The sequence below is a fragment of the Peromyscus leucopus genome, chromosome 18 (genome assembly GCF_004664715.2).
Source record: "Peromyscus leucopus breed LL Stock chromosome 18, UCI_PerLeu_2.1, whole genome shotgun sequence".
NCBI classification, from domain to species: Eukaryota; Metazoa; Chordata; class Mammalia; order Rodentia; family Cricetidae; genus Peromyscus; species Peromyscus leucopus.
This window is the reverse complement of record NC_051078.1, coordinates 9,064,763-9,088,267: the sequence shown is the minus strand read 5'-3', so window position 1 is coordinate 9,088,267 and position 23,505 is coordinate 9,064,763. Positions and strand designations below refer to the sequence as shown.

At 47.5% G+C, this 23,505-nt stretch overlaps 1 protein-coding gene across 2 annotated transcripts in view; it reads right to left on the bottom strand.

The window, feature by feature from the left end:
• Tbc1d30 (TBC1 domain family member 30) overlaps positions 1-14,093 on the bottom strand; it is a 49,819-nt gene extending 35,726 nt beyond the window's left edge. Inside the window, exons 1-5 of one of the 2 annotated variants that reach the window (XM_028869604.2) lie at positions 13,663-14,093; positions 9,805-9,866; positions 8,745-8,810; positions 6,843-6,968; positions 4,161-4,346 (exon numbers count right to left, since the gene is read on the bottom strand). In XM_028869604.2, coding sequence (XP_028725437.1) covers positions 4,161-4,346; positions 6,843-6,968; positions 8,745-8,810; positions 9,805-9,866; positions 13,663-13,828 — 606 coding nt within the window. In that variant the 5' untranslated portion in view covers positions 13,829-14,093. The other variant, XM_037196734.1, reaches the window with a different exon arrangement.
• Positions 14,094-23,505: the final 9,412 nt, after the last annotated feature.

Here is a 23,505-nt window from a genome sequence, read left to right as displayed (position 1 = left end):
ATTTATTTATTTATGGTGCTGGAGACCTAACCCATACACTAGGCAATATGAAAACTCCCAAGAGCTGGCCTGTCATAAAATGCCCACGGTAAGGCAGGCCTGGAGATGCCCTCACTGCCACCTGGGCTCCCCGAGGCCCATAGACTCGGCCTCTCATATTCCAGGCGATCAGCTTCGCCACTGAACTGCATCCCAGCCCTAACACACTGATCTCTTTAAAAAAAAAAATTCTTCGATTGAGCTAGTAATTCCTTTCTGTGGAAGGTGCATGTTTACATGTGAAGGGCCGAGGATGACGCTGGATGCCTTCTTCAGTCACCTGCACATCAGATACTGAGGCAGAGTAACTCATCTGGCTAGCTTGTTCGCTCAGGGTCTGCCTGCTTCTGCCTCCAACACGCGGGAGTGACCGGCAGGCCACCACATCCATCCGACTTTTATGTGAGTTCTGGGGATCTGAACGGCTTCATTCACCGAGTTACTTAGTTCTTTATCCGCTGAACCATCTCTCTAGCCCCAATTACGCTGGTAATTCTATAACACAATAAAATCCTCGGTCTAAGGTCATCTCAAATTCCGACATGAAGTCATAGGAGACCGCCCCCCCCCCCTCGATCCACCCGCGGCTGGATTCCAAAAACCAAACCTGAGGAAGAAGAAATAGGAAGGAGCACGTCTGATGGTTAACGAACATTCTAAACAAGGCAGCTAGAGAGGAAAAGTTGTGGTAAGTGCCGAGGAAGAGGAAAAGCCGCTGTGCTGTGGAATATTAGAACTGGGCAAAGGTGCGTCACATTTGTTTAGCTGTGGACTGTTACTCCAACTGTGTAAAGGTGTGTTACTTTTGTTTGTGCTGCATTTGTTCAACTGTGTAAGGATGTGTGTTTAATGGTGTAAAGATGTGTGGCGTCTGTTTCACCTTGCCTGCCTAAGGCACCTGATTGGTGTAATAAAGAGCTGAACGGCCAATTGCTAGGCAGGGGAGGGATAGGCGGGGATGGTGGGCAGAGAGAATAAAAGGAGATCTCTAGGCTCAAGAAAGAAGAGGAAGAATGAGAGGAAAGGAGAGAGAGGGGAGGAAGGGAGGAGAGAGAGGAGGGAGACACAGGGGCCAGAAGCCAGGCAGCCACCAGCCACCAGCCAGAAAAGCCGTGAAGGTAAGATAAACACAAGAAAAGTAAAAAGCCCCAAGACAAAAGGTAGATAGAGAGAAACAGGTTAACTTAAATTAAAAGAGCTAGCCAGAAATGTACCTAAGCTAGGCTGAGCATTCAAAACTAATAATACGTCTCCGCGTCATGATTTGGGAGCTGGTTGATGGCCCAAAAGAAAAAGCCTGGTACATGGCTGGCTTATTTCTATGGATTCCCAGAGTCATTTTAGCTTGCAGAGGCTGAAACAGCTGCTGGAGAAAAAGAGACCTGCAATAATTTCCTGGACCTCAGGAAGGTCCCCTCATGAATCTAGCCTTCCTCTGCCTGTGAGGCGGCTACCAAGGTCCACACATCCTCATGGGTCACCACATGTGGCATCTCACGGCATCCTCCAAACTCATTTTCTGTCTTGTTTAGTATTGGTTTTATGTAGCTGAGGCTGCCCTTAAACTCCTGAGCCTCTGGCTGGAGAGATGGCTCAGTGGTTAAGAGCACTGGCTGCTCTTCCAGAGGACCAGGGTTCAATTCCCAGCACCTACATGGCAGCTCACAACTGTCTACAGTTCCAGAGGAACCAACACCCTCACAGAGACATACAGGTAGACAAAACACACACAAAGCACATAAAACAAGGGTAAAATCATTTTAAAAATAAAAATAAAAAACTCCTGGTCCTCACGCCTCCATTTCCCAGGTGTGCACCACCACTCCTAAGCCCCAATTCAGCTTTTTGTTTGTTTGTTTGTTTGTTTGTTTTTTGAAACAGGGTTTCTCTGTGTAGTCCTGGTTGTCCCCAAACTCGCTCTATAGTCCAGGTTGGCTCACAGAGATCTGCCTGCCTCTGCCTCCCGAGTGCTGGGATTAAAGGTGTGAACCACTGCCCCTAAGCCCCAATTCAGCTTTTTTATGTGTTTTTAAATTTCCCAAGCATTGTTGAGCCCTTTGGAGATCAGACACATTTTCCCTAAACCCCTCCATCCCACCTCCACTCTGAATCACTTATTCCAACTTTTCAACAGACTGCTTCCTACTTCAGACATGCAAATGACATCTGAGAAAAAATTCGAAAGCTTCGGACTGAATACATAAAATAGTCTTGACTGGGCTGGCCTCGAACTCACAGACATCCACCTGCCTCTGCCTCCTGAGTGCTGGCATTAAGGCGTGCGCCATCATGCCTAGCTAAAATTGCTTCTTAATTTAGAGCATCCCAAAGTCCCACAATGGACCATCCCTGCCTTTCCATCTCCCCATCACCACCCTCAGGTGAACATAGCTTCGAAGCTATTGCCTTCGATACGTAAACAGAAAAAGTGAGAGGGTGAATGTACCTCGGGCCAGGTTTATAATTAAGTCTACCGTGATATGTATAAAACCAGGAGGAGCATTTGTTTATCTTTCTACGTCACTGAGATAGTCCCCACAGTCAAGCAGATGGAGGCTTGAATACAAAGATCAAATCTCCTTTATTGCAAACGCTGCCGCCGCCGCCGCCATCAACATCAGTTTGGAGGTTCAGCTATGAACTGGAAACTCACACTGCCTTAGGCCAATGAGGCAACGGTGCCCTCCACATCTGCGAGCCTTCATTTTTCCCATACACTCTGTGGTGGTGTGGATTCAAATGGCCCCCAGAGGCTCGCACATTTGAACGTTTTGTTCCCAGCTGGTGGACTGCTTAGGAAGAATTGGGAGATGTGGTCTTGTTGGAGGAGGTGTGAGGTTTCCAAAGCTCTGGCCATGCCCCCCTCCCTCCCTCCCTCCCTCCCGCCTGCCGACGAGGATGCAAACTCTCAGCTACTGCTCCAGCACCACACTGGTCTATACCTGCCGCCATGTTCCCCACCATGGTGGTCATGGACTGACCGGCGGAAACTAGCCCCAAGCCAGCCCCAATGAAATGCTTTCTTTTCTAAGAGCTGCCTTGGCCATGGAGTCTCTTCACAGCCACAGACCGGAGACGGAGACAGGCTCCATCTGTGGTGACTCACTCACTCCTATTCAGACCTCTAACCTTACACCACTAGTGTGTTCAGAACTGCTTTCACCTTAGACATCGAAGTCAAAGACACAGTGTGTTGCCACATGCGTTGTTCTCCATGCAGACACCTCCCGCAGACACACACTTCCTTACCTCCTCTGCACCTTGCCCCAAATACAAGAGTAAAACAACCAAGTAAGACAGTACAACATAAATGTGTGCTAGGCAAGCAACTTCTAATATGATCCCCAGGGGTCCCTGTCTTCTGCTAGTGTGTGTGTGTGTGTGTGTGTGTGTGTGTGTGTGTGTGTGTGTCTGTCTGTCTGTCTTTCTGTTTGTCTTTCTGTCTCTCTCTGTCATTCCCCTCTCTGTCAACACGGTCTCAAATGGCCTGGGCTGGCCTTAAAGTCATTATGTAGGTGAGTACGGTCTTGAACTCCCCAGGATGCCCCTGCCTCCACCTCCCCCGAGTATTAGAACTACAGAAGTACACTACCATGCCTGGTCAATGCAGTGCTGGGAACAGAATTCTGTGAAGGTTACGTGAGAATTCTACCACCTGAGCGACATCCCTGGCCTGGCTGGTCGTCACTTCTGTAAGCCCTTTCCCTGAGGTATAAACCGACTCACTCTGAGGATGTCTGTCACCAGTTTGGGGTAGGGGGACTCACAGGGCAAGGAACTGGAAGGCCTCCAGCCAGCCGCCACCAAGTACCTTGAGACCCCCCTCCGTTCAACAGCCTGTAGGGAATTAGTTCAACCTTGGCCTCAACCGCATGCACGAACCCACTCAGCAAACACTCCTGCCATTCGAGCCTTCAAATGCGATCAAAACGGGCACTCTCCTGAGTGCCAGAGTGACGGGCCCCTGGGCTGGCGAAGGCACGTCGCCTGGCATGGTTTTAACTTGGGGGAACTCTATCACCGGTAATTACAGAGGGCTGAGAAGGGGCGAGGCATCCAAGGAAGGAGGTGATAGCCCCAACTTGGGCGCCCAGTTGGCTTTGTCTGAACCCGGCACTCACCTTCAGGGCATCCCCCTCATTGCCATCCACCACCTCCAGAATCAGAGCAGCCAGGATGTTGAAGCCTTGGCAGTACCCAACATTCTTGTTCCACCGGGCGTACGCCAACAGCACCCGCTTGAGTACCACCCTGTCCTGCTCGGCCTCCTGGCCGCAGTAGGAGCTACAGCCCGTGCGATGTAGATCCTGGGAAGGGAAAGGGAGAATAGTTTGGAAATGATCTCCTGCTGTGGTCGGGATCCACGCCCTTGAAGGGGCTACTTACTGGGACTCACTCTCTCTGTGTCTCTGTCTCTGTCTGTGTCTCTGTCTCTGTCTGTGTCTCTCTCTGTCTTTCTCTGTCTCTGTCTGTCTCTCTGTCTCTGTCTCTCTGTCTCTCTGTCTCTCTCTCTGTCTCTCTGTCTGTCTCTCTCTCTCTCTCTCTCTCTCTCTCTCTCTCTCTGGTTTACCACGAAGTGAGCAGTATTGCTCCTCTCTACACACTTCCCACCGTGATGCCTGCCCACCACAGACCCAAACCAACGGGTCAAAAAAAAAAAAATCTCTCAAACAGTGAGCCAAAATAAATGTTTTCTCCTTAGGTGTTGACTGTCTCAGGTATTTCATTACAGCTCGGTCACAGTGATTGAAAGGTGACGAGAAAAAGTCCTAATATTCTTCCTCAGGGAGGGGGGGAAATGCCTTAATTTCCTCATTTCGCCTTTTCCTTTATCGACATGGATATTGATTATTTTAATTTACACAGGAGCCAGGACACTCTTCCGAATTGTGTTTTCCTGCTGCTTTCAACCATGCCGCCTGAGAAAGAGTCACAAGGACGCGTTTTAGTCAGGCAAATGTTCTCAGAGTGCTTCCAGAAGCAACACAAAGAATTACTCAATTAACAGAACTCCATTTCCAGTCTGTGTAAACGGAGAGTCTTTTTAAAGGTGTCCATTAGTGGTGTCTATCTATAGCGTCATTTCGGCACATAATGCGGGGTACTGATGATTCTTTGAACAAAATAGGGGATGAGATTTAGCTGCTAAAGCTCCAATACTAAAGACGAAAATTAAAACAGCAAAATCGTTATATTACACAGACATCATCCTGTGCAGATCACGCTATACATTTCTACAATATGAACAACACCCGCTGCGCTTTAATATGTAATGGGGCTAATATCTTTAATTTAATTACCAAGATGACACCATGGTTCTCAGGAGAGAAGATCATCTTACTGATGTAGCATTTGCTTCAATGAAAAAAAAAAAAAAACAAGAGATCTTTTTTAATAACATGACTAAAAAAGTGTGCATTGCCTAAGCCGGTCATGGTGGTGCCCTCCTCTAATCCCAGCATTCAGGAGGCAGAGGCAGGTGGATTTCTCTGAGTCCAAGGCTAACCTGGTCTACATAGTGAGTTCCAAGCCAGCCAGGGCTACATAGTGAGACTCCCATCTCAAAACACACACACACACACACACACACACACACCGGGGCCTGAGATGGCTCAGTGGTCAAGAACACTGGCTGTTCTTCCAGAGGACATGGGTCCAATTCTGAGCATCCAGAGGGCAGCTCATAACTGTCTGTATCTCCAGTTTCCGAGGATCCTAACCCTCGTCTGACTTCCATAGGTACCAGGAATGACAGTGATACACACACACACACACACACACACACACACACACACACACAGACAGACACATACACACACACACACACACACACACACACACACACAGAAAATAAGGTAATGTTTTCTGAAGGTGCACTGCCTTCACTCATGACTTAAACAGAAAGGGACTATTCCAAATATGAAATTGTGTCCTATGCTGAAATTCCAAAAAAGCATTAAAACGTGGATAACACAAAGGGCTTGGGTATGCCACGTGCAACGCCAAAATTTTTTTTTTTAATGTTCATTTGAAACTAACCACGTTAGATCAGAAAGTAGCTCGTTTTAGTTCGCACTTCCTCTTTTTCAAAAGAAATGGATTTAAGTGTGCCAACACATTAGCCATCCTGTGGCGGCCAAAATGTAGATGAGACAGGGCTTCCTTTTCAAATCCCAGCTTAGCATCCCACTGCGGAACACTCGCAAAATCAAAGCCCACGTGCCCGAGCCTTATGGACAAGGATTATTCTGGTCCCAAATGAAGTCAGCATTGTTGGCTCTCCGTATGAGATCCACAGCCACAGCTGCCCCCACAGCGGACCTGAACTGAACGCTAAGCCACCTGGTTTAACTCGGCTCCATCAGCCAACCTAACGATCTATCAGTTAACAGACTAGCAAAGGCTCCAGGGGGAGCCAAATGTTTCCAATACGAAACAAACTCACCTCTAATTTTCTCAGTCCAGTGACTCTAATGTAAAAGGACAATCGGTATCCCTGACCCATACTAAAGAAAAAATAAAAAAGGAACTTCAATCCTCCTGCTGTGTAACAAAATTAGATCAAAATTGGATACGAACGGAAGCTCAAGTCACATTTCCCTCTTACTGGCAACACTGAAATTCATGAAGGCAAGGCACAGTCAAGTTCTCCGTACAAGAGCTACTGATGGATGGGATGAGGAGGCGGATCGTGTGTTCTGGGGGCGGAGGTCATTTGATCCTCCGCGGGGGAACCGTTGGTCGGCCCTTCGAGTCCTTTCTGCGACACCGGAAGGAACGGGAAGCCGAGCTCAGGGGTTTACCTTGACTATCTGGATCCCCATGGAGTCGTCGTCCGGGTTGCTCCTCTCGTTGAAGGTGAAGCGCATGGTTTTGGCCCAGTCGATGGCTATACTGTGTAAATAGTGATCCGCCAAGGTCAGCCAGACCTAAGGGGACGCAGGAGGAAGACGTCAGCGGACGTCTGACCGCCATTAGAAAACCAGGACAGCATCCAGGGAGGGCCAGGGCGAGCTCCGTCTACAAGTCCTGTTGGCTGGACTAAAGTGAGCCCTGTGGGGTCTTTCCTGCAGTAAATATTTGTTGCGTTCCTACTGTGCGCTAAGTAACAACCTAATCGTTAGGAAAGAAAATAACCGGAAGTTGGTTTTGTTTTTTTTTCCGTTTTATTTCAGTTCATTGAGTAGGCTCTATGATTCCATGACCTCATTTTACTTCATTCTAATTCGTTCTCTGCTTCAGGAACAGCTACTTGGTCACACACGGACAGTTTTTTTTCCTCCACAGAGGCCTCTGCCTTAAACGCCCTCCCACACACACGCCCTCCATACACACAATTCTGACAGATGGGTTCCCAGAATGAATAATTTTTTTTTTCAGGAGTCACTAGATATTTTTACTCCTTTACCTGACACAAGATAATCTAATTCTGAAAAATGAATTTCATAAATCCACATTAATATTCACTTTGGGAAACACTCGGTGTTCAAATTCTATGTTAAGATTACATTTATAAATTAATAACCTTAGAGTACATTTCAGATTTCAGCATTTGAACATAACTTGGCAAGAGCAGCATGGATTAATATCTCCAACCAGACTTTTATGCATCAGAATCCTGCTCAAATGCCCAGTGGATAGCTCTGCATTAGACACATATCAGACATGTCAACTGCAACAGATGTGAGACCAGTATCTCAGCCCCCACCACCCCAATTATACACACACACATACACACCTGTCCCTCCCATCCACACCAACGGCAGCTCTACCTTTCCAGCCACTCGGGCCTAAATCTTGAGGTCCTCTTTGACATCCCACATACGTCCGATATTCAATCCACTGGGCATTCATCTCAGCTTAGGCTTCTAATACACCCAGAATCTAACCCTTCTCAGCATCTCCGACAGCCCTGATCCTTTTCTTGCCTGAATTATTATAGTCTACAGGTCTCCTGGTTTGTACCCTCACATCTCATATGCTCAAGGCAACAGGCAGAGTCGCCCATCTTGGAACTTCCTGGTGCGCTCTCTCTCTCTCTCTGTCTCTGTCTCTGTCTCTGTCTCTGTCTCTCTCTCTCTCTCTCTCTCTCTCTCTCTCTCTCTCACACACACACACACACACACACACACACACACACTGAATAAAGAACCCTAATGTTTCTACCGCCTAGGAGTGTGTTCGTGACCTAGCCACTCACAGCGCCTCTAGACCCACCCACCCCCTTCTGGTGCTTCCCCCCCATCCCCCGCCTTTATGAACCTCCCACTACAGCCTCTCACTTCTCTAAGAAGATGCCCCAGGTGCTCCCCACCTGAGTGTCCTCCCCCAGGGCAGCTGCGGGTGGCTGATCACTTCCTCCTCCAGGGCCCTACTCACATGTCAGCTTCTGTATAAAATCCCACCTCCTCATCCCTCGTCTCCCACCCACACTCTGCCCCTTCTTTCTCTCTCTGCTTTACGTCTATCTACAGCACATATCGCTGTGTGACACGCTGTATTGGATTCACTGTAAGTTCTACGAGGACAGACTATTCCATCTGCGCTGTTTCCACTGACTGCATCCCTCGCAGGCAGAGCATTACCCGGCACAAGTAATACACATCCAGCGCATGATTAATGAAGAACACACTTTTTGACATCCCAGACATTTTCATGCACACAGTGATGGTCCTTCTGTATTTTAGCCCTGTGAACCCACTTACCTTTCTCCTCCATTCCTTTGGGATCCCTGTGGACAGTCTGGCCACGGCCTTGAGAGCGTCATACCACTAGGACCAGAGAGAAATATTAGAAAAGTAACAATACGGACCTGGAGCAGTACTTTTCAGGCTTCCTCCATCTTGACATCTGTGCCGGCTATTTTTATGTCCACTTGACACAAACGAGAGTCACTGGACAGGAGGGAGCCTCCCTTGAGAAAATGCCTCAGGAAGATCTGGCCATAGGCAGGTTTGTAGGGTATCTTCTTAATCAGTTATTGATGGGCCCAGCCTATGGCGGGTGGGGCCACCCCTGGGCTGGTGGTCCTGGGTTCCATAAGAAAGCAGGCTGAGTAAGCCATGGGGAGCAAGCCAGTCAGCAGCACCCCTCCATGGCCTCTGGGTCAGCTCCTGTCTCCAGGTTCCTGTCCTGTCTGAGTTCCTGTCCTGACTTCATTTGATGGTGAACTGTGGTGTGGAAGTGTAAACTGAATTAACTCTTTCCTCTCCAATTTGCTTTGGTCATGGTGTTTCATCACAGCAATAGAAACCGTGACTAAGACAACGTCCATAGTAATGTGAGAAAATGAACACAGCACCCTAGGACATGGGGCTTCTCTCCACCAGAAGTTATCTTTCTGGGGATTGCTAAGGATCCTGACCCTTAACTATTCTAACTGAACACGCCTGTTGCCCCTGTGGCCCCAACAGTTGGGACAGTCTGAAACAAAAGGCCACACACACCACGAGTTAAAGATCTGTCTATGAGCTTTTCTATTAATTCACATTTTGTGGTTTCCGAAGTGAACCTGTAACCATGTCCACCTGAATTTATTCACTCTAGGTATCACTTTACAAAAAAATGCAAAGTTTTTCATTGCAAGTATAAACCCAGGTCCCTTATGCTTTCAAAGTTATTTTATCACAAACTGGGGGAAACTGACATCTCTTGTGTATCCAAATATATGTGAATATTTTCATTTTAAGGATATATGACAATGTGTCCTGCTGGTATTCCCAAATTAAAAAAAAAAAATGCCTTAAAAGCCAAAAGCAAAGTTACCTGCTGAAAACCATTTTGGCCTAAAGATGGCTCAAGTGTGAACTTCAATTTTGTATCAACTCCTAGAAGAAAATTAAGTAGTTGTTATTTATGGAAATTATAACAAAATTATACCATATATCAATTCAACACTTGGTCCTACTGAATTGTGTTTTAAAAAAATTAAGTGTTTTTTTACTGAATTTTAGCCAATTTCATTAAAATTAAAATATATTGATTTTAATTTTTTAAAAATGACCTAAGACAATAAAATGGACTTTAAAACATTGGATGGTAGCCTCCACAGATGCCTAGAGTAATGCAAAAATAAAGCCAGTAACTGGTATCACAGGCTAGAGCCACAGACCTCCATTATCTTTGGGTCCTAAACTCAAACTCCTTAGCCTGTCTGGACCTCAATCCCCTTATCGCTGAAGGGAGGACAGCACCTTCCACTCAGAGGACTATCACCATGACTGGCTGTCAATCTCCTCACCTGGGTCATTAGCAGTTATAAAACACAGAGGGGCGATTCTCCACTTACAGAGGGTGTTTTTCTGCCACACTTACATAGCCTAAGACAGTTAAAGAAACTCCAAGGGCTGGAGTCGAGGCTTGGCAGTACATCATCTGTCTAGCATGTGTGAGACCTTGGGTTCCATTTCTGACACAAGGCGGGGGGTGGGGGGAGGGGTGGGGGGTACTTCACTGGCGCATCAAAAACTGTAATATACCATCACGGCACTGTGATTGTGGCAAGGAGGCAGAGCTAGTGCCTGGTGTGTGCAGGGCGCCGAGGTAGAGTCCTAACGGTACAAATTAGACGCCATCTGTATACATCTTTCTGTTTGCTTTGATTTGGTTATGCCGGGGATGGAACCTAGAGCCCAGTATGGGCTCTTTCACTGGGCTACACTCTCCCACACCTCTTTCTGCTTCCAGAATGATTTATTATAGCAACTCCATTTGATGACTTCCAAATATTTTAATTCTGTCTTAATATTCATTGATTATTAAAAAAATATATATTATAAAGCTGGACAGTGGTGGCGCATGCCTTTAATCCCAGCACTTGGGAGGCAGAGGCAGGCGGATCTCTGTGAGTTCGAGGCCAGCCTGGGCTACAGAGTGAGTTCCAGGAAAGGCACAAAGTTACACAGAGAAACCCTGTCTCGAAAAACCAAATATATATATATATATATATATATATATATATATATATATATAAATTTTATATAAAAATATATTAAACTCTAGAGCATAAACTAAAGATAGGACTGAATTCTAATCCTAAGTAATCTACCACTTTAATTTCCTTTAATTTAGATCCCAAATCAATGGAACAGAAGTGAGAAAGTACATTAAAAAAATACATTTGTATTACTTATACTTAGCCTAGAATTGTGTGTTGTTATTGCAGAGAAATTCCATAACAATTCTTATTTGTGTTTAAGTTCTACAAAAAAAATATAATCAAATCCAAAAATACGCTATATTCTTTTTCTACGACTTCAAAATCATTTGATAACACGGTTTGGTTTTTGAAGACAGGGTCTCATTACTTCACCCCTAGTGGCCTGGAACTCACTGTGCAGACCTGTCTTCACTTCCTGTGTCTTCTAAGCACTGGGATTATAGGCAGGCACCAACCAGCATCACGTCCAGATTAAAGTTCTCTGTGTGTGCGCGCGTGCGTGCACTCAGGTGAGTGTGTCTACCTATGTGTGCAAGTAAGCACGCACATGGGGTGTCTTCCTCAACTGCTTTCCACTTTATATTTTGGCTCATAGTCTGTCACTGTGGAGCTCACCCATGCTGCTAGGCTAATCCATAAACTCCATCCCCAACCCCCAATGCTGGAGCTCCGGGCTTACACTGGGCAGTTTTTGCATAGTTTCTCGGGGTGCAAATGCAGGTCTTCATGTTTGCATAGCAATCACTTTACCATTAAGCCACCTCCCCAGCCGATTCAGCCAATTTTAAAAAAAGACCTATTGCTTACAAGTTCAAGGACCCAGAAATGTCAAACATCCTCGATAAATACTCAGAAAAATCAAATGATGATGTTGTTGCCACTCAGAAGTAGACCGTAGTGTACTCATAATAAAAACCTCTCAACCTCCGCCACTTAGAGGTTGGCATGGGTTGGAACACTTAGAGGTTGGCATGGAGAGGAACCATCTTCAGGACTTTAAAAAATAATAATAAAGTGGCCTTTTAAAATGTATACATATGGAATCGAGGAGCAAGAAGGACATGTCTGGTTGGCCCAAGGCCATGATGGTAGCAGATAGATGGTGGTGATGTTGCTCTTCTCACTGAAGACAATGATACGGAGCCCTGTACAAGTAAGTGTTCTGAATACATGTATTGAGACCTAGATTTCCCGTCAAAAATTCAGGGCATCCGATGCTGCTGATACCTCGACATTTCAAAGCTTTAAAATCAAACCCGTGTTATACCTGGATGGATGATTTTCTTCTCCAAGAGAATAATAATTACCCACTGATTCCAATCTCTGAGAGATGGTTTTTACCAAGAATGCCTCCAGTTCCAACCAATGAAATGGACTTTGTAGAGAGGATGCTGTCCAGGCCTGGGGTGCTGAATGCAAGCGCTTATAATTATGATTCCTGCCTTATTACAAAAAGACCAGGAAATTCGGCCCCATGATGACTTTACCACTGCCCTAAAACCACTGGATTCCCAGTGTGCTTGACCAAACATACTACTTTGACTTTCGGGGGCCACTTGCTGGGAGGATACCAATTGCTTTCCCGTGCTGAAACCCCACTGGGGCTAGTTAGTCAAAACCACAACTATTTTCTCCTGATCAAAAGTGAGTCAGGTTTTAAGTGGAACTGATCACTCGCCGCCCGCATGCAAAGGCTTAAATCGGGTCATTTTCACGCTCTTTTCTTCTAAGCGAGAAACGAGAAGGAGAGGAGGTTTGTGTTTCATCTGATAATCACAGCTGTTCCGGATTCAGAAATACAAAACACTGTTCAACGTGGGAAGGAGATTTGAAGAAGAAGAAAAAAAAAGGTAAAAGAAGACGGGTGAATAAATACTACACTCTGCAATTAGACACTTCGGTTGGGGAGAAAAACAAAGAAACCACGAGGTTCGGGAAGGCAGCGAGACATTCCACCCTTCAGGACCCAGTGCCTGGGCAGCATCTGCAGCGGCTGGGTGGCAGCAGGTCCCAGAAGGGGTGGGGAGGTGGGAAAGGAGGGTACTGTGGAGACCACACACTGCCTGGAGGCAGCCGGGGCCACTCCAGGGAAAGAAGAGCGCCGAGCGGGCAAACAGAGCTGCTCCCACTGCGGCCACCCCTTGCCAGAACCCTCGGTGCCCGGGCGCGGGTGCCAGGGCCAGGCTCTTAAAACCCTGAGCAACGATACCAGGTGACCGAGCTGGCGCGGAGATAAGCGCAGCCTGGAGAAGCCGGGATGTGTAAATACAAGGTGATGGTAGGAAGGGCCTGTTCTCACAAGGCCAGGAGGGCTCCTGGACCTTACCTACGGAACCGAGCCCATGCCCTCTCCTACCCCGACACAAACACACCACAGGACTCTCGAGAAAACATGCGCTCGACCGTCCTTTGCTCCCGACCTGCGGGGGTCAAGGCCAACCCACACACCTCTTTGGAAGTCTGGCTCCCAGGGAGCCCGAAACACAATAGGTGACGCAGCCTGGGCTGGAGGGGGCAGCCTCCCTCACTTCCCCACCACGCACACGCATAGGCCGCCGCGGGGTGGCTTCTGCAGGGCGGCGGGTGGTCGGTGCCCTGGCGGCCGCTGAATGCACCCAAGCCGGGGTCCGCTCCCATCCCTCCCAACCTGCACCCCCGGCGCCCGCCCGCAGCCCGCGCCTCACCCGGCTCCAAGGTGCAGAGCAACCGGGGCGCGGTCCGCGAGATGCAGCTGCGCTTCTTGAGCACATTGCTCAGGATGGTGCCCACGCCGCCGCCACCGCCGCCGCCCTGGCGCTTCAGGCATCGCCCGCCGCGACGCAGGGAGCCGGTCAGCTTGTCCTGCCGCATCCGAGAGCGCCGGCGTCGGCCTCCCGGGTCCTCGCCGCCGCGCCGCCGCCGGAACGACTCCGCACGCGGGGCTCAGAGTCTTCTCCAAGCCGGCGAGGCTCCCTGGCGAGCGGCGAGCGAGCGCGCAGCAGCAGCAGCCGCCGCCGCGGGAGTTCCGGAGACCGGAGGATCAGAGGGACACGGCGGGAGGAGCGGAGCTCGGGGAGACCGGCTGGCATCTGCAGTGCGGAGCCCAAACGGCTGAGACCGGAGCGGGCTGGGAGGGGAGAGGGAGGGCGGGAGCGAGCGCGCGGGCGCGCAGAGACGGAGGCGGCGCCTCGGCACCCAATCCCGGCAGCAGCCGGAGCAGGCAGGGCGGCCTGAGTCCCGGAGCCCAGAGCCAGCTCGGAGGACAGAAACCAGAAACAAGGCAGGGGTGTCGCACTTCTCCGGAGCCTGGAGGGGCTGGAGGGGCCGCGCAGGTGCAGACACCTCCAAGTGCCCACCTAGTCTGAGCAGTCAGGGGAAGTGGGGGATGTGGGGGTGGGGGGGAACGCAAGGCTATCCACGGAAGAGCAGACCCTGGGGCGGAGAAGCTGGCAGATGGTGACCTCAAGCTTCAGCCCAAATTATGTTCATGACTTTCCTAGCCACTTAGAAGGGCAAAGAACCATGTTTAATAACAACAACAACAACAATATAGTTCCTCTTGGGAAAAGGGAACCCTAAGAAAATGTTCCCATTGAAGAAGCAGTTTTGTTTTTTTTTTTTTTTTTTTTTTTTTTTTTTGGTTTTTCGAGACAGGGTTTCTCTGTGTAGTTTTGCGCCTTTCCTGGAGCTCACTTGGTAGCCCAGGCTGGCCTCGAACTCACAGAGATCCGCCTGGCTCTGCCTCCCGAGTGCTGGGATTAAAGGCGTGCGCCACCAACGCCCGGCTAAGAAGCAGTTTTTAAAAGAAGTGTTTCCGGGGGCGGGTCGAGGCCAGGTTCTTAATAAGAAAACATCTGCCAGATTTGAAAAGCTCCGAAGAAACTTGGAAGGGTGTAGTTTTGAGTCAAGGCTTTGGGAGGTGGGTTGGTGAGAAGGAATAAGTACAGCAGGATTGGCATCTTGGCCGTCACCAGGACGGTGACATTGAAGGTGGGGGGATCACCCTGATGGATGAAGGATGATGGCCACATCCTGACAAGTTCCATCCGGCCTGAGACTACGGATGTGGGCAGTCCACCATGAGCTGCTGTTGGAGGTAGCAATCCTGGGGAAGCAGAGAGCCCAGGATGCCAGCAGTGCCAACCTGAACGTGGCTCTGCTAGGTATGCAGCTGCCCTCACCCAGCCCTATACTGCTTTCCATCAGGGTCTCACGAAGTTGCCCTGACTGGCCTTGAACTTGTGATCCTCCTGATTCAGCCTCTTGAGCAGCTGGTATTACAGTACTATACCCCCAGACCTGGCTTGTCTGATTTTTTTCCCTCTGCCTATAATACATGCAAATATAAAATCATACAAGAGCCAGGTATGGGGGTGTAAAGGACCCCCCCCCAATCTGTCTTTATGACCTCTTCAAAGTGCCTGTTGTTGTTGTTGTTGCATTCTTTGGTTCTCGGCTTCCAAATCTTCCAACGCTCTAGATAACAGAAAGTTTGCCTTCATCAACACTAGCAGTCCAGACACAGACTTCTTCAGGCCTCTGTTGACATCCCTGCTCTACCACCTCTTTCCTTAGGACCACAGAATGCCCTTCCGGACAACCTCAGCAAAGTTTTCCGGGAGTACTGGTCAACCAGCTAGCCTTCATAAGCACCCTGCCAGCAGAAGGATATTTCTGTCAACTCTATTCTCTCCTTTCCTTTGTCGATGAGACAAGCTGGAAATCACCTCATCTTTTCTTCCTATGGAAATTTCAAAGGCTTTCGGCAGCTCCTGCAAGTCACTGATCTGGTTCAACGGCTGCTTTGCCAATGCCGTGCGGTTTTTCATTTCCATGTGGAACCAAGTCAACACTTGCCTACTTAAGACGCAGTGTTTGTCTTAAGATCTGAACTCTAGAGATCTAGTACATTTTCCATCTGAATGTTTTCCTCAGGAACAAGACAATGGCCCACAACTATTTCCACCATGATTTCTTCATAGCAAGTTCCAGGCCATCCAGGGCTACACAGTGAGACCCTATCTAAAAAGAAAAGACCGAGAGAAGACCGTTCCTTAGCAACCCTTTGAGATATAACTTGAGAGTTACCAAAATAGAATGTATGGCTAGCGCTAAGACACTTAATTGCAACGCTCCCTTGGGAAGCCCATTCCACACTTGAGTATGTCTCATTCTTTTCCTAGGCATCCCCCACCCTTAACCCACATAATTAAAATCTATGTGAAGCTTATCATTTACAAACTTTTACTCTCCTTTGAAAAGCCCACATCCATACTCTTGGGTAGGTCGTGCATTATTTAGTCCTGAACATCTCTCCTCTGCCTAATCTTCCTGTTTAAAATCTATATTAAAATCTCTTTTAATAAACTGCTACTCTGCTTCAAGAAACCAAAGACTGTTTCATCATCTATCTGCTCCTTCAGTACTTCTGAACAAGCACTAACCACCATTGCTACTACAAAGGAAAAGCCCTTCTTAAAGTGCAATGGGATATTTCCCTTTCAAAAGCAGGGGGATGGGAGAGCATAGAGTTTTTTTTTAATTTGGTCATGTTCTGGGTGGGGGAGTAAATTTTTAAAACTATGAGAGAGGAGGTCAGTGAAAGACCCTGTCTCAGAAAACAAGATGATGAGGTCTGATGAAGAACAGCTCCAGAAACTGTCTTCTGGCCTCCACATACACCTACACATACATGTACACTTACACACATGTACATACTCACATACATGCCCACAATACAGTAGATGCAAGAATGGAACACTGAGATTTCTCTAGCTTTGCTTAAACAGGCTTGACTTTGAAATAATGCTTATTAAATGCTAATAAACTTAAGTTCTTAAATGAAACTATAGAAACGAATTAACATAAATGAACCTAACTGAATAGGCCATTTACAGCACAAAAACATAAGAAAAATTATTGTACTTAAAGCAGGGATATATACTGCAAGGAAAAATAGAACTGAAAAATCTTAATTTACTCAGTAGTTAACAATATTGGTGTTTTAACTCATGTGCTATAGGAGAAGGCAAATAATTACTGTCAAAGGGAGCCAATATTATATATAATTACATAACCAAAGAAATTGATTTTCCTTAAAATACTATATAACTTTTTTTTTGAGACAGGATTCCCCGATGTAGCCCAGGCTAGCCTCAAACTTGCCATCCTCCTGCTTCAGCCTCCTGAGTGCTGGGTGGGGTTAGAGGCATGTGATACCACACTCAACTTACATGTACTTAAATTGGGAATACTAGTATGAACTAACCTCTGTCCTCAAATATCAGCTTGCCTGCTGAATCTCAACCAAAGGGCAAATCCCTAAACAGAACTAAACATTGCAGCACTCAGGGTATGGTGACTAGAACCCATTCTCCACTGAAAGAAGCAAAGGCTTCCGGGAAAAATGACAGAACCAGAAAAAAAAGCCCATGCGACCCTGCAGCATCTTCATGTGACCCTGTAGCATCTTCATGCACTCGGGGTGAAAGGGGTCACTTCACAAGGGCAAAAAAGCCACCTCATCAGGCTCCTCGGCTGACGAACATGAAACCACCCCAGGATCAAAAGCTATCTCTGCATTTGACTCAAGAAACACTAGAGGCCGGGCGTTGGTGGCACACGCCTTTAATCCCAGCACTTGGGAGGCAGAGGCAGGCGGATCTCTGTGAGTTCGAGGCCAGCCTGGGCTACCAAGTGAGTTCCAGGAAAGGCGCAAAGCTACACAGAGAAACCCTGTCTCGAAAAACCAAAAAAAAAAAAAAAAAAAAAAAAAGAAACACTAGATATCTCTTACGTGCTTTAATCATGCTATTCTGACTGTTGGGTCCGGGGTCTCGCAATAATGGGGGACAGACCACCAAAGTCTATTAAACCAGAAGCCAACTTTATTCCAGAAAAACAACAAAATTAAAAATTAAAATAATAATAATAATAACAATAATAATAATAATAATAATAATAATAATAATAAAACACCGCAGGGTACAAACGCTTATCAGCTAGCTGAGACCACAGCCAATGTTGAAATTCTGGAGCTGTGGCAATGGAGGTAGGCACTGGCCCCCTTTTATAGTGTAGGCATGGGGTGTATGCTAGGAGTCATGTAGGACCATCAGGTATGAGATGCATGCTGGGAGTCATTAGAAACAACTATTAAAAGTTAACTTGGACGCCGGGCGGTGGTGGCGCACGCCTTTAATCCCAGCACTCGGGAGGCAGAGCCAGGTGGATCTCTGTGAGTTCGAGGCCAGCCTGGACTACCAAGTGAGTCCCAGGAAAGGCGCAAAGCTACACAGAGAAACCCTGTCTCGAAAAACCAAAAAAAAAAAAAAAAGTTAACTTGGGTCCAGGCAGTTGTTGGCTATCAGGGGCAAGGGGGTTAAAAGTTGACCCCCGGCTGTTGACAGAGGAGCTGGCTGAAGTAGAGAGCCATTGTTAAAAGTTAACCTTTAGAGCTGATGACTATCAGTTTTCATCTCTTAAGCTTATAATTTTATATTTCTATATTCCTGGACCCTTCATGACCAAGCCAGGAAAAGGAGTCATCCCCCTTGACTCCGGCACACTTCTCTTGTCCATGCAACGGGGACTTTGTAAAACACCCCTGGATTTAAGGAGACGGTCTGAAATGGTGTAACTCTAAGAATGAAATTTAGAAAACTCTGTTAACATGAGGTTAGCTGCTAATGCAAACCAGGCGGCCGTGTGCTGGATGAGCCGTGTGGTTTCACTGTCTGAACGAGGACTCTCGGCAAGTGTCATTTTATAAAATGAAATCAGGCTGCCCTCCAGATTGGCCTCAGATTTCCCGGCCTTCTTCAACAAGTTCAGGTACAGAACCTTACCCTTCACGTGCGTTTATATGGCACGTATTCATTATCCTTCAGTTTTCCTTAGCCATCCACCTCTCTCGGTGATGCTAAGGATTATAGGAAGGCCTGATGTTTTGTGCTTAGCTGGCCAGTGTCTTAGAGGGTCAATGTGCTCCCAAGGCTGGAGACGGTGAACCCGGCAGGAGCAGAAAACTCCAGGAGGACAAGTGTGCAGAACTCTCCTCAGCTCAAGCCTTAGCCGGCTTTGTGTCTTCCTTTAACAAAGGATGCTATTCACACTGTACCTCCCTGGGCCAGTGGGAGAGGCAGCCTCACAGGCCAAGAGAAGGAGCCTGTCATGTGGGAAGGACACCCAGCACCCGAGACTGTATGACACATGCCACTCAGAGCACCCCGCACCCTTTAGCTCAGATGTCACGCTCATCAGGCAAACCTCTGACTATCATTTGGCTCCAGAAAGGGCTGCTGCCTGGAAGGGAATGTACAGGACATGGCACGCGGTGGCTGCCACCCCCGAGTTCAGCTTAGCAAGCTGCAGGCCAAGATTCTGGGCTGGCAGAGATGAACCCTGACCTGGATGGGGTATGGGGTAGGTCAGGGCTGACAAAAGACTTCTCTCTGAAATTCTTCACAATACTTTTCTTCCTCATGGTGGAGGAGTTTACTTCCCAAATGAACATTCCATTTCATTTCTTTCAGATTACAAGGGAAAAGGGGATGGGGGGGGGGGGACGGAAAGGGCTTCTTTGAAATCTTTCAGTTCTAAACTTGCATAAAAATTAATATCATTTGTGTGTGTGTTTACTACTATAGCAATAAGTAGCAAGGGAATAAAACAATATTATTTTGTTTACATTGGGGAAGAAAGCCATGACTGCCAACTTTTGTAGCAAACAGATAATTAAGTTAGTGCTAAAACATAATACTCTAAAAGTAGCCACGGCACAAGCCTGGCATTATATTTATTATGTGACTCACAGCTTCTTATTTCATGTCTGGGATATTGTTTTCCAAAAGCAAAAGACGTCATTTGAAGGCAACTCGGAGAAAACAAGCCATCGTGGCCTTGGCCCGAGGCTATCAGCAGCAGGGCCAACCCATCATTAGTCTCTACCTCATCAAATGACGCTTCCCACCAATAATGTCAGTGAACCGCCATGTAAATAAAGCACACCTTACAACTAACTGGAAAAGTGATGATTTCGGCTGACCATGGGGGAACACACACTAGAAACTGTATGCTGGCTGAGTCGGACTTGATACAGGAGGTGAGGCAGAAAGATCCCAAGTTTGAGGCCAGCATGGGCTACGTAGCAGGTTCTGGGCTATCTCAGGCTATAAAGTGAAACCTTGTCCCAAAATACTCCTTCATACCACATGAGAAAGTGTTCCTTGTATTGTTAAGGAAAGGGAACATTTTGCGGAAATGTCCTGAACATCTCAGAACTAGAAACTGAGACTGACCAGGGAATTAAGGACCATTGCTCACAGGGCACTTGGTGAATCTCTCAAGCCTACCTGAAAACAAATTTTGTCATGAATGGGCGAGACAGGCAAGAAGTCTGAAGGAAAGGCAAGCCCAACACCAGGAATAAAAGCCATGTCCCAAGGGGCTCCCAAAAAGGAATTAGGGCTGAGACATTTCTGATTTCCTATTGCTATTTCTGCTTAACAGCAAAAATCTCAAAATAAAAAGGGCCTACGTGTTCATCCTCGGGGACATAACCAGACTGGTGCAGGCAATTACCAAAGAGAAAGGGCCCAGGAAACCTGCTGCTAGGAGAGAACAAGACCATGGGGAACCAGGCTGCTCTGGGACCCTGGGCCTGGATCATCCCCAGGGCTGCCGCTTTACCCACGGCTGGCTGCATGGGTTCCCTGGCAGCGGCTTACAAACAGCCAAGTCTCTGCGGGGCACAAGGATCTCACAGGTCATCATATCTTCCCTGGCAGCGGCTTACGAACAGCCAAGTCTCTGTGGGGCACGGGGATCTCACAGGTCATCATATCTTCCCTGGCTTACGAACAGTCAAGTCTCTACCAGGCATGGGGATGTCACAGGTCATCGTATCTGAGGCATCTCATCTTGGGCAGCCAATGAGTCCACATATATTGCACTCAAGCTTGCTAAGAGCAAAGGGGAACTGAACTGCCAGCATAAAAAATCCTGCTTCTTCCTTTCCTCTTCTCCTTTCAATTATTGATAATCTGTAAACTCCTGAATGATAAAAAGCAATGTTTCCACAAGTCTCCTAATGTCTGCTATAGCCTGGATCTTGAGTGCCCAGGCTTGGTCATCAGCACTAGTGAGGGGCAGTCAGCCTTTAGGAGCTAGGGTCTTTCTGAATGGCCATCCCTTAGGTCATTGGGACATGCCCTTGAAAGGGAAGGGAGATGTGGGACTCTGATCCTTTCTCTTCTCCTCTGCCTTGTAGCTTGGGATGAAGTGAGGAGATCTGCTCCACCGGCACTCCCGACTCACCACAAGTTCAAAGCACAGCGCCAACTGGACCCTGGACTGGAGCCTCCGAGACGGTGAGCAGAAGAAACCTTTCTCTTTACGTATTAACTTTTCTCAAGTGTTTTGTTACCGTGGTGGAGAGCTGGCGAACAGAACACCGGTCGCCACTTCCCTGGAGAGCTAACAGTCTCCTCAAGCCTACTGAAAAGTCGTCTTCATAAGTAGTTCCTTCAACTCATCACCCAGGACTGAGCCCTCCTACGGCAAACTCACAGTGACGAACATCAGAACCATGCTCTTCCATCAAAGAGGCACGCGGGGGGGGGGGGGGGGGGGCAGAATGACAGGGAGAAACTGAGAGGAAAAAAAAAAAATCTACAATTTCCTGACACATCACACGACGCACACGGAACATTTTACTTTCCTTTCATGTGATTTTTCTCGTCTTAGTCACAAAAACAGTTTCTCTAGTTAAACACAGGCGTCCTTTAAGACAATGGGGTGTGGCTTTTGTGTTCAGTTAAATGCAGAGAAAAGGCACCATCACGGGCAGAACAAAGGAGCTTTGAGGATCCAAGAACAAATCCCTCGGCCCGTTCTCCCACCTCTCCCTACGGCTATTTATGCTTCTCAGAAACATTCTCTTCAATAAAAAATAAAAATAATAAAAATAAAAAAACACTCCCAAGCATAAATCCTACCTAAACTTCCTCAAAAATTCTGGAAGAAGTATTTTTAAAAAAAAAATAATAATAAATTCCTTTTATTTATAGGTCAGATGTTCGAAATTAAAAATAGATGGACTATTATCATTTAATTCATAGTGCAGAGTTCACGTTTCTTCGTATACCGGAAGGCATACTTGAACCCTCTGCAAACCACGGAATGACTAGCCTGGCAAGAGCTGCCGGCTGGTGCAAGAGTGACCATGAATGACCGGATTTGAAGCCCGCTCCACAAGACCATGCCGGGTACCATCAACGCGGCCCAAAACACATGGCTGGCTGGGTCACAGGCCATAGGAGAGCACCTACCACCATTCTGCTAGATGGTCACCGTAATAAACTGCCCTCTACGTTTTTGTCTTTATACCCATAGATCAGTGCGTCTCTGGACCCTCACCAGGGAAGCTTCTGTACACAGTACACGGCCATTAATGCAGACAAGACCTGCAACTTGTCAATGAGCAGAGAATATGAGACTGGAGTGCTCAGTCTAAATGAGACATCTGACTCTCTCTCTCTCTCTCTCTCTCTCTCTCTCTCTCTCTCTCTCTCTCTCTCTCTCACACACACACACACACACACACACACACACACACACACACACACGGCTCAACTGTAGCAAACTAGTACTTTCTGGAGGTCTGTTGCACTCAGGAATTCTCAGTGGCTGTAGCTGCATGCACGAGATCAAGCCGGCCAAACATCCCAGCACCAGTGGGGGAGGGGAGGCTCATGAAGTCCCACCCCTACCTGAGGAACTACTGACCATTGGTGGCTTCAGGGGAGGGGAGTCAGTCTTCTTCAGGGACGGGACCTCCAACAGGCTATCTATGTGCTCTGTGTTCCAGTAGATGATCCTACACCCATGCACATAACAGGCTGGATTGTGTGGACTCAGCAGGGGTATGTGTGTACAGAGAGAGAGAGAGAGATGGAGAGAGAGACAGAGAGACAGAGACAGAGACAGAGAGACAGAGAGAGAGAGAGACTGGATAAAGCTGGGAAAGAAAGGTGGTGGGCATACAGGGGAAGAATTGGAAGAATGGGAATAGGGAATGGGTTTAATTGATCAAAACACATTATATGAAATTCCCAAACATTTCACCTCCGCAGTCAGGAGGCAAAGACGGGCAGATCTCTTGAGTTTGAGGTCAGCCTGGCCTACACAGCAAAGTGGCAGGACAGCCAGAGCTACCTAGAGAAACCCTATCTCTGAACACTAACAACTAATTTCCAAAATTAAATATGAAGGGCATGTTAATGTGCGTGACCTGAGGGAGAATGTGGGTGGAACATGTTTGTGTTGGGAGTCCAAGTCGGTACAAGTGACATTGTGCCAAGCGGATAACCTAGTCTCCCATGTAGGGCAACCCCTGGCACACACACACAGATATAAAAGAAGCCTGGGGTGGCATAAGCCACAGGTGTATCCTAGCAAATGGCCACATTTATGTTCCTGAGTGCCAAGGTCCACACGAGCTTTGGCAATAGAGAGGAACTCCTGAGGAAGCAGACCGCACAAGAGAT